This window comes from Austrofundulus limnaeus, unplaced genomic scaffold (assembly GCF_001266775.1).
Source record: "Austrofundulus limnaeus strain Quisiro unplaced genomic scaffold, Austrofundulus_limnaeus-1.0 Scaffold60, whole genome shotgun sequence".
In the NCBI taxonomy this organism is placed as follows: Eukaryota; Metazoa; Chordata; class Actinopteri; order Cyprinodontiformes; family Rivulidae; genus Austrofundulus; species Austrofundulus limnaeus.
In genome coordinates, this window is record NW_013952462.1 from 173,042 (window position 1) to 183,503 (window position 10,462).

The 10,462-nt window shown below is 44.5% G+C and overlaps 1 protein-coding gene across 1 annotated transcript in view; it reads right to left on the reverse strand.

Moving 5' to 3' along the window:
• Positions 1-10,462, reverse strand: part of LOC106518357 (tensin-2) — a gene marked incomplete in the record, with an annotated part of 38,801 nt that overhangs the window by 3,604 nt on the left and 24,735 nt on the right. The window contains 11 exon segments of the mRNA XM_014009620.1: positions 1,063-1,231; positions 1,379-1,456; positions 1,806-1,883; positions 1,986-2,078; positions 6,084-6,215; positions 6,333-7,132; positions 7,229-7,379; positions 7,459-8,844; positions 9,439-9,555; positions 9,647-9,712; positions 10,274-10,403. Of these exon segments, the coding sequence (XP_013865074.1) occupies positions 1,063-1,231; positions 1,379-1,456; positions 1,806-1,883; positions 1,986-2,078; positions 6,084-6,215; positions 6,333-7,132; positions 7,229-7,379; positions 7,459-8,844; positions 9,439-9,555; positions 9,647-9,712; positions 10,274-10,403 (3,200 nt within the window).

Genomic DNA, 10,462 nt, shown 5'->3' on the forward strand with positions numbered 1-10,462 from the left:
GTGTGCAATTAAAGCATAATTTGATGCATTGCACCATTTAGCCTAAGGCTAATTTACATCTGTAGTCCCATCAATCGGTAAAAACAAAACAACATCCACCAGTAAAATGGAAATAAGAGAGGAAAAAGAAACAGAAAAATAAAAATTAGATAAAATAAAACATTTTACAATTAAAAAATACATAAAACACCCCACCCCACTCTCCAAACATGAAATCATGCCCAACTCCACCCCACCCTCCACCCCACACAACCAGAAGCAGAATAAAAACAAACAAACAAAAAACCAAGAAAAGAAAATAACAGGAAAATAAAAACAATACAAAACATTTTACAATCAACAATAAAAATACATAAACACTGGGGGTGCAATGATACAGAAAATTCACGGTTCGGTTCAATACTTTAGTCTCGCGGTTCTATATTTTTTCGATACAAAAAAAGAGACATTTCCATGCCCCTTTTAACTTGTAATTTATTTAAAGTAATTATGAACATTTGTTTAACCTCAAAATTACAGTTTTTAAATTAAATGTTGCTGAATCAGCAAGTTTCTCAGTGGATCTGCGATCAAAAATGCAGCCCAGGTGGAGTAGTCGAACACAGATCCACTGATCCTTCAACACAGAGCATCTTCAGAAGACAAGTTGATAAAGTAAATTTTAAAAATCTGTATTGTTTGATACAAGTCTGTTTTGAACCTAAAGCTCTGTTCGATACGGTTCGATACGGGTACATGTATTGTTGCACCCCTAATAAACACCCCACCCCATTCTCCAATCACAAAAAAATAGTTATATCACTAAAGATTCAACAAAACCCCAGCAACTCCCCCAAACCAAAAGCAAACTCTAAAATCAATTACCCAGTGCAATTCAGTGACTGCAGCACTGAGAAGATTTAAGATACACTTTAAGATTATTTTTAAAACTAATAAAGAACTACAGTTTTTGTTGAAGGAATTAGCCAGAATATTTAAAATAAATTTCATCGTTTAAATGTAAGTATGGCTAAATTGTGCACCAGGTGACACCTCTTGTCTCTAATGCTGGAAATGAAGTACCTTCTTTTACTGTCAGTCAGCGTTATCCCTTGAGAGGACACTTTAAAGTGGACCACTGTTGGCACCGGGCGTGGATTCAGGGCCATGGTACACTTGGTTGCCTTGGAAACAGCCTCCGGCCCTGTTAACGACTCTGTCTCCACCGAGTTCAGGTAGAACACGTTGCACGCTGGATTATTGCAGAGATCCAGGAGATATGCGTGAAAATTCGCGTGTGATGTTAGATATTCTCAAAAAAGCGTGGCGTTTAAGCTGGTTAAAGAAAGGTAAAATCTAAACCCCCTCCAGCTGCTGCGCTGCATGGATTACGTGTTACCTGCTCCTTGTTTCAGGAGTTCAGCTGCTGTGCTGGTATTTGTCACACTTTGCTTCTCCTGGAGCTCCCCAACCAGATCTGAAACAGAAAGATTTGMTTAAAATAATAGTTCAGACTTTTAAAGTGGGGATTTGTGGTAAGGTATTGTTAGCTACTCGTACCTAAGTTTTTGAACAGCCTCAGTTTTGGATTAACTAAACACTGGCTTATTTGTAGAAATGTGATGTTCACGAAGTATCTGAATCATTCAAATGGCTCTTTAGAGATATTACTGATTAATAACGTTTCCGCAGAACTCCCCTTTTAAATATATGAAGTACATGTTGGCTCTAGCACTACTGTCAGGATGATAAAGGACTGTAATGCTTACGCTACTGGTAAAGGATCTAGTTTTTTCACATTTTAAAACAAATCATGCCAAATTTACCTTTTTCTGGAATCCTTAGGGCACATGGCAAAGAGATGGGAGTGATTGAATGTTGGTACACTAAAGCAGATAAGCTTCCTGAGACAAAAAAATGGAGAAAACTGAAAGTTTAAATGATGTTTCATGTGTAACAAAATTCGAGAAGTGTGTTATCTTTGTGATGTCTACCACAATACTGACCAAAGTAGGATTCGTTCTGACAGCCCTTGATCTTCACTCCCCGTGGCCCTGTCTCGATGAGGAAGTGTCTCACCAGCTGTTCCAGAGGGTCCCCTGGGAAAGAGGAGAGGAGGATGGAAAACGAGGCAGACTGTCATGCTGTCACACGTCTCTCTAATAAATGAAGGAATAACTCCGAGTGCCTGTCTGTCTGTTCTTCACCAGATGTTAGATCCGCTTCAAACCTGGCAAACGCACTGCTGCCGGGGAACAGAAAAAGTGCACCGACAAAAAAAATCCAGGGCATGGTGRATAATGTAATGATATATCAGGTATGTACCGTGAAGTTTCTACTTTCTTCTCTACCTTTATGATCACTCACCACTGAAGGCGATACTGTTTTTGCAGCCTTGGCAAACTCATAAATGACTATAACTCACCCACTTTTACAAATACTGAGATAAAATTTGGTGTGGGAGTAAATAATCATTGGGTGACTATCTACAACTGATTTATTGTTGGAGACGGCTTGGTCCAATATGACCACCACAGCTGCTCAACTTTAGCCGAGAGCAAATTAAATTACTACAACTCAACCAGTTTTACAGATATTAGGCTAAAATGTCATGAGGTAGTAGATGAGCATCATTCATCTTCAACGTGCACTCAYAAAGCTACATATTGTGCATTTCTTTGGTAAAAACTTTAGCATTGCGTTATCGCAAAATCACTGATTTAAATGTAATTCTCAGAAAGTATACAAAACACAAGTAATGATAAACCTTAAAAACAGACAAAATAAAACTCATACTAAATCAAAAGCTTTTTGAAAAAAATGTGTGTTTTATGATGAGATTTAAAAACTCCAAGAGTTGAGGCCTGTGTGTGTGTGTACAGTGCCCTGAGAAGACAATTGTTGTGACTTGGCGCTATATAAATAAACTGAATTGAAACTGATTTGAATTAACAGATCCAGCAATATAGCATGAGATAGATAGCACATAAGGTCATTTAGGAGATCTTGTGAGGATTTGTGGTCTTGTCTTGTTTGCTGTCTCCCTCTTGTGTCCGTTTCATGCCATTGCTCTTTCACCTCAGTCCTCAGTKCTCTCTAGATCATTCCTCCTCACGTGTGTTGTTTGTAATCCGCCCTTTCTCAGCTGTTGTTCATTTCTCCTCCCTCCATCTGTGTATAAATTCTGGTTCGTCTCCTTCACTCACTGCTGGTTCATTACATGGCTTCAGTCCATCGTCTCGGTCCCTTATCCTCCTGTGTGCATCCCAGAAGTTTTGTAAGTTTTCCTGCCTTGTCAGCTTTTGTTTTTGTTATTAAAWATTTTATTATTTGAGCTCCTTGGGTCTGCCTTCTTTTGGGTTCATTCACCCCACTCCCGTGACAGAATGAACCAGCCTACTACAGAACCCAGCAGGCAGATCACTCAGTTTGAGTTTTTGATGCGGGAGGCAGCCAAGAATGAGCAAAAGAAAATGGAGAGGAAGCAAAAAGAATCTCAGCTTCCACAGACACTCATCCAGGTGGGAGGTTTTTAAACAAGGTCCTCCATGTCTGCATGTACAAACATGTCTGCATCTTCTGGGTGTCCAGGGATCTGGTCTGGAGAGTATCCAGAGTGGTCAGACTCTGAGTACTCCGATTATGACTCAGAATGTGACTATGATCCTGACTATGATCCTGAGGATGTTCCTGTTGAATTAGTAAATCAAATCAAATCAAATCAATCCTTTCTGCCCTGAGTTTTCTGGGTACTTCTTGCCTCCACCTGAGTCCTCTTCGCCTGCTGCAGCTCCAGCCGAGCTCTCTACGCCTGCTGCAAGAGCTCACTTCGCCTGCTTCAGCATCTTCATCATCCAGGCCTGCTTCAGCATCCAGGCCTGCTTCAGTGTCATCATCGTCTGGTCCTGCATCGTCATCATCTGGTCCTGCCACCAAGTCTCCAGTTCCAGTCTTGGCTCCAGTCTCGCTGTTGATCCCAGCTCCAGTCTTGCTGTTGATCCCAGCTCCAGTCTCGCTGTTGATCCCAGCTCCAGTCTTGCTGTTGATCCCAGCTCCAGTCTCGCTGTTGATCCCAGCTCCAGTCTTGTTGTTGATCCTGGCTCCAGTCTCGCTGTCTGGGTTTCCAGCCCCAGTCTCGCCGTCTGGGGTTCCGGCCCCAGTCTTGCCATCTGGGGTTCCAGCCCCAGTCTCACCATCTGGCGTTCCAGGTCCAGTCTCACCATCTGGGGTTCCAGGTCAAGTTTGTGCACCCGAGTCAGCAGTTCCAGTCTGTGCACCTGAGTCAGCAGTTCCAGTTTCAGCTTCTGCACCCGAGTCGACTGTTCCAGATCAAGACTCACCATCTGTTCCAGTCTCTGCTCCTGCCAAAAAGTCTTCAGTACCTGTTTGCCAGTCTCTTGTTCCTGCATTTCCTGTGTCCCCGGGTTGGATTGGGAAGTCCCCAGGTCTGCTTGCTTCTGAGTCTACGCCGGTTTCTGAGTTTCCTGAGTCTACGCCGGTTTCTGAATTTCCTGAGTCTATGCCGGATTCTGAGTTTCCTGAGTCCTTTGAGTGTCCTGAGTCCCTGGGTGGGATTGTTGAGTACCCGGGTCTTTTTGAGTTTTCGAGTATCCTGAGCGCCCGGGTGGGATTAAGTCCCTGGGCCTGCACGAGTTCGAGTGTCCTGAGTGCCCAGGTGGGATTAAGTCCCCGGGCCTGTACGAGTCTCCAGACTTGGCCACATCAGAGCCCCTAGATTCTGAGCCTGCTTCTGAGCCTCCGGAGCCGGCTCCCCAGAGTTCCCGGGTAGGATTGTAAAGTCCCCGGGTCTGCCCGAGTCCATGCCTTCTGCAGCTGAGACCTCTTCGCCAGCTGCAGCCATCAGTGAGCTCTTACCACCATCTCCTCCAGAGCTCCGTCTCCTCTGCAGCTGGGCTCCGGGCCGTCCTCCAGAGTTTTTTTATTTTATTTTATTTATCCTTTATTTATACAGGAAGATCTCTTGAGACTCATTGTCTCATTTACAAGAGAGACCTGTTACATCCACCACAACAAAGTAGCATAAAAACAATAATAGTAAAATTTAGTTCTCTCCTTCGCCTCGGCTGTTTCCTAGGCCGACCTCCAGAGCCTTTCCTTCGTCTCGGCCTGGCCCCTGGTCGACCTCCTGAGCTCCTCTCTCACCATGGCTGGGTTCCGGGGCGTCCACCTGAACTGTTGCCCCGCATCAGATGTGCCTTGGGCCATCTTAGTGACTATTTTTGGTTGTTTTGTTTGTTCCCAGGGGTTCCCTGCTGGTCTTTGGTTTTGAATTTTTGTTTTTCCCTTCGTGCCCCCTCTTTGTCTTGTCTGTGTTCTTCTTGAGTTTTGTGTTTCCCGTTGTCCTTGTTTCTAGCCCTCCATTCTGTTGTGGTCTGTACCCCACTCCAACCTCCCATGTCTAAGTTCCTGGTTAATCGTTTGGAGACGATCTTTGAGGAAGGGGTACTGTGAGGATCTGTGGTCTTGTCTTGTCTGCTGTCTCCCTCTTGTGTCCGTTTCATGCCATTGCCCTTTCCCCTCAGTCCTCAGTRCTCTCTAGATCATTCCTCCTCACGTGTGTTGTTTGTAATCCGCCCTTTCTCAGCTGTTGTTCATTTCTCCTCCCTCCATCTGTGTATAAATTCTGGTTCGTCTCCTTCATTCACTGCTGGTTCATTACATGGCTTTGGTCCATCGTCTCGGTCCCTTATCCTCCTGTGTGCCTCCCAGAAGTTTTGTAAGTTTTGCTGCCTTCTTAGCTTTTGTTTTTGTTAAATTTTTTAGTATTTGAGCTCCTTGAGTCTGCCTTCTTTTGGGTTCATTCACCCCACGCCCGTGACAGATCTGGCTTAAATGGAAATAAAGCTGTCCCTTTTAATCTTAAAATAATCTTAATTTCAATTTCTGACATGAAAGGCTGTGGGCAATATGCATTTCTTCAGCTAGGCTTTTAATAGCATTTGTTTTTATTGTAAAGATTATCATTAGGTTTGCAGTTTAGACTTTGGATAAAAACCCCAACCCAACCTAGACCCACAATAAACTTTATAAACTAAGCTGAGAATGTCCCTTATGACTTTAGGATTTAGGGTCAAAGTGAATACCTTTGTTTCCAGTAATGTTGGCGTTAGGAGGAGGACTGACCACCTTGAGAGCCAAGCCATAAGCACCTTGGAATGAGTTACTGTCTCGAATGAGAAAAGCTCCCGGCTCCTTGTCCTTCAACGCAGCGATGGCTGTGATAGAAGAGACARATTAGAATCAGTTATGTACAGAAGATGCACTAGATTATGATTCTAACATCATCATTTAATAGTTGTTGTTCAGGTGGTTTGGGAATGATAAACTCTCACCTTGGTCTCTGGAGATCCCTGGTTTGTACCAGTACTTGGAGCTGTCCTGCACAAACTTAGCATTCACCCTGATGTCTGGCTCTTCTGGACAGCTGTGTTGTGAAGCAGACCCCCTCGTTTGCTCCCCCAATGTAGGGGAAAACGTAACGTGGTGCATTGGGGAGGGAGATGATGAGACTCGTAGCAGAGCATTGTGTCCGTTCAGGGATGCCGCTGTGGAGGAAAATCGTTTCTTCTCAGGGAGTGGAGGCTGAATGGAAGGGATGGTTACAGCAGTGTACCCAGTGTACGGGACATGGGGAACGTTTAGTAAAGAGTAGTAGTACGATGCTAGGGGAAAAGTGGGTGTGTGACATCCGTCGGGTACAGGTGACGGAGGTTTGAGGTCAGCGGAGGCATCTTTGTCTGTGCTCAGTCTTTGCCCTGCCTTGTCTACAGCTGATGTGGAGTGTTGAGGAGACGACTGTTGCTCTGAGGAGCAAACGAGGGAATTTGGGGATCGATTCAAGTTGGACTGGGCATCGATAGGGAGGGCCGACCCATTGAGCTGCACTTGGACTGGAGTGATGATGACAGTGGCATAGTTTGACGCATTTGGTTGGGTGTATTTACTTGCTGTGACTTTAGCTCCTTCAGTCATATCATCTGGACTCTGAGAAGACTCTCTTGATGAGGAGTTTACAGATATGGTTGAAATCCGTGTCTCTGTTTCTACTGGTTTGCTGGATTTGATGGTATTTGTGTTGGACTCCAGATCTGCAGCAGTTTCTTGGTTTTGAAGGGGGCTGTCAGCATTTACACTGATAGAAAAGTAAAAGGGAGAATAAAATACTCTCTAAATATCTAAATAAATGCATTTACACATCAAACGTTGTTTGAAAAGAGACTTCACTTGCCTATCTTCGGTGTGAGTTGGGCTGCTGCTACCAATAAGTGTGTAGTCATGGTCAGAGTCCACTCCTGGGGTGCTTGATTGACCACAAGAGCCAGATTTACCCTCAGAACCTTGAGAAACACCATCTTCTGCATCTAGCTTGGTTTTTTCCACTGTGACAAGAGAGGGTAGAAGGAATATAACAGTGAAAAGGGTCATGAAGAACCAACAAAGAAGAGGCTTGATACTCACCTCTGTGGAGCTCAGAGTGTGACTGGTCTCCAGATACAGAGGCATCAGGGTGCCTACTTCTTCCAGGAGATGGGCTACTGGCAGGCAGAGGCGAGGCCGATCCAGAATGGTACCCTGAGACGTAACCTCGACTTTCACGGCTTTCAGACGGGGACGATGGATATGGCGAGCAGGGACAGGAGTGGCGGGGCTGTAAAGGAGTGTGGTACCCACTGCTTGCACCATCTCTTACATCCATCAGTGACTGGGGGGCAGGGTAGGACTGGTGAGGTACAATGACATGTCTAGGTTGCTCTGGATTCGGAACCTGCTCTAAAGTCGAGTGGCAGAGGTGAAATGTCGGCATAGATGGCTTGCACTGCCAGAATTCTGCCTCTCTCATCAGTTCCCAAGGCTTTTCAGTTTCCCATACAGGCGTCTCTCTTGTCTGTTGTAGCATGATTCCTTGAGACCAGTGTGGGTTTTCTGAGTGGTCTGGGTGGGATTGGGGGATCCTTCGGACTGAGGCCGATTGTTGTTCTCGTCTGATGGAACAGTCCTGGCAGGAGCAATAGGAGGTTGATGTAGGAGAGCTGAAGAACATGTCTCTGTAAGGGCTTCCAGGCTGTGGTGGGCGGGAGGGGTGCGTTGCATGGCTGGGATAGTGGAAGAGGTGACGCTCGTCTCCGGCGCAGACTCTATTGGAGGCGGGCAGTGTGTGACTATGACTGCGGGCATGTTCAGGGCTTGGATAAGGGCAGCATGGTCCATGCAGGCAGGGCATAGATGGAGGATTGACTGGACGCTCCCATGGTAACTCAGGTAAAGGATGGGTGCTGTGGTGATGGAAGATCTCCATGTGAGTTAAATGAGGAGGAGGGGACAGGGATTTGGATGGTAAAGTTGGTAGAGTTTGGCTTTTTGGATGTTTTTTAATGCTGTTGCAACGTCCCGGACAGTGACCGTTGGGAAGACAAAGCTCTCTGTCCCTTTCCCATCCCGCATCACTGCACTTTGTAGCCGATCGACTGCAACAGGAGCGCTCACGCCACAGAACTCCAGTACTCGAAGTGTCTCCATCATCTAAAATGGCTGTTTCTCTGTCTCTTTCTTTTTCTCTTGGCTTTTGTTTTGCTCTATCCTCCACTTCTTCTCTCTTCTGTGGACTGTCAGAACAGTTAGTGGGTGGTGACTTGTCAACCATGGGACCTGAGGAGGCTGTGAAGCCCCTAGAATTAGAGTTGAAGGCAAAAGGCTGGGGTTTGGAGGCAGACTGGGGGTTCACAGTGGGGCTTGTATTGAGGCATCCGTTGGGTGAGGCTGCTGAGGCAGTAGCGCCGAGTCCACGTCGCTTCCTCACTTGTGCATACAAGCTGCCGTCTATTGGGCCTCTCGTATGACAGATATCTAATGGAAATGTAAAGCTTAATGTTAACAAAGCCGAATCTGACCAATAATATTTTTGACTATGCCTGTTGTGTTTTTGTCAGCATGTCTGTTATCAAAGTATCACATGAAAAAAGGTTTAATGAAACTAGCAGAACAAAATCTTTAGACATTCACCTATTAGTGATTAACCTGGCTGCCACAGCCAAATAATCTTTGCTGTTGTTTAACTATACTGCAATCAACTGTGTGTCAGTTAAGTATCTCATTAATCAATGAAAAGATTTTAATAAAATCTTTCATGAATAATCCTTGACGACCAAACAGATAACTTTTAGGCCACCCCATTTGAATATGGCTGCCACACTCACTGATCCTAGAATAGACAAAAATGTCTATAACTCAATCACTTATACAAACATTGAACAAAAATTTAGTTTGTACCTGAAGGTCATTCATTTGATGAATTCTCCCTTGTTATTGTGACCATTTGGTCAAATTGACTACAACTTTGTAATTTCTCACCATAAGATGATCCTAGTATAAAACTCATAAAAGGCAGCAGGTCTAAGTCTAATTCTAAACTTTTATTGGACATCTCTGTCTGTTTCTTACTTTCCACACTGTCTTGGTGATGGAAGTTAAAGTTTTCATAGGAATCCCATCTGATCACAGGGTCTGAGGTGTCATAGTCGACCTTGATAGATGCGTCATCTTTGCTACATTCTCGACCTTGGGAAGCAGACATGTGGAAATAAAAAAAACAAAAGAAATGAAATACCCAAACCAATGCAGCGGCAGACAGAAAGATGATAATTCTAACCTTTTGTTTTTTCTGGTCCATTAGCGAAGATGAACTCCACCGTCGCATCTGGAGGGAATCTGTCATCTGCAAAGAGATGAGCATAAAGGCAGGGACTAAAATAGCCAAAGCATAATCACAAAGTGTGGGAAAAACATCCACTAAAAGCTGTAATAAAAAGTAATAAAACAATTTATATATATTGGCTTTTACTCCTTTCATGTATGGGAAATGGTCAAAACAAAAGAAAAACAGAACACTTCAAAAAGATGTTTGGAAGAAGCTTTCTTTTAATATAGATGCATCAGTGTGGGTGATATTAATCATGAATCATACTGTATGCATAGGTTAGCATGTACCACTTTGAGCAACTGCAGTGAGACTGCTGCTCTGTGGGCCATGAGAAAACATTTCTGCGTCATCTAACCTGACGCTGTCATTTTCTATTAGTCTTAAAATACACAGTGTTCTGAGGAAACAGTGCATCTCAGCTATAAAAGCAAACAATAGCAGAGGACGTCCTATTTGCTCATTTTATTCTCAGTTTGTTGTGATAAAATACTAAAATACTGCATTTTATTGATTACCCTTCACTTGTGTTATGGCGCTGAAGCAGCCATTTCCCTGACCACTGTGTGTTATTTATACCTGCGCAGGCCAAGTCCAGCTCTGCCTTCCCAAACCACAGCTGGGCTCCGTGAACAGTGCAGGTGTGAAACTGGACTCTGAACACCACCTCCCGCTCTGCTGCTCTGCTCCGCCTGTGGTAGCACTTCACCTGCAGACAGGCAGGTGAGCAATCACAGTGCAGTACTTCGGGGGGGGGGGGGTGGTCTT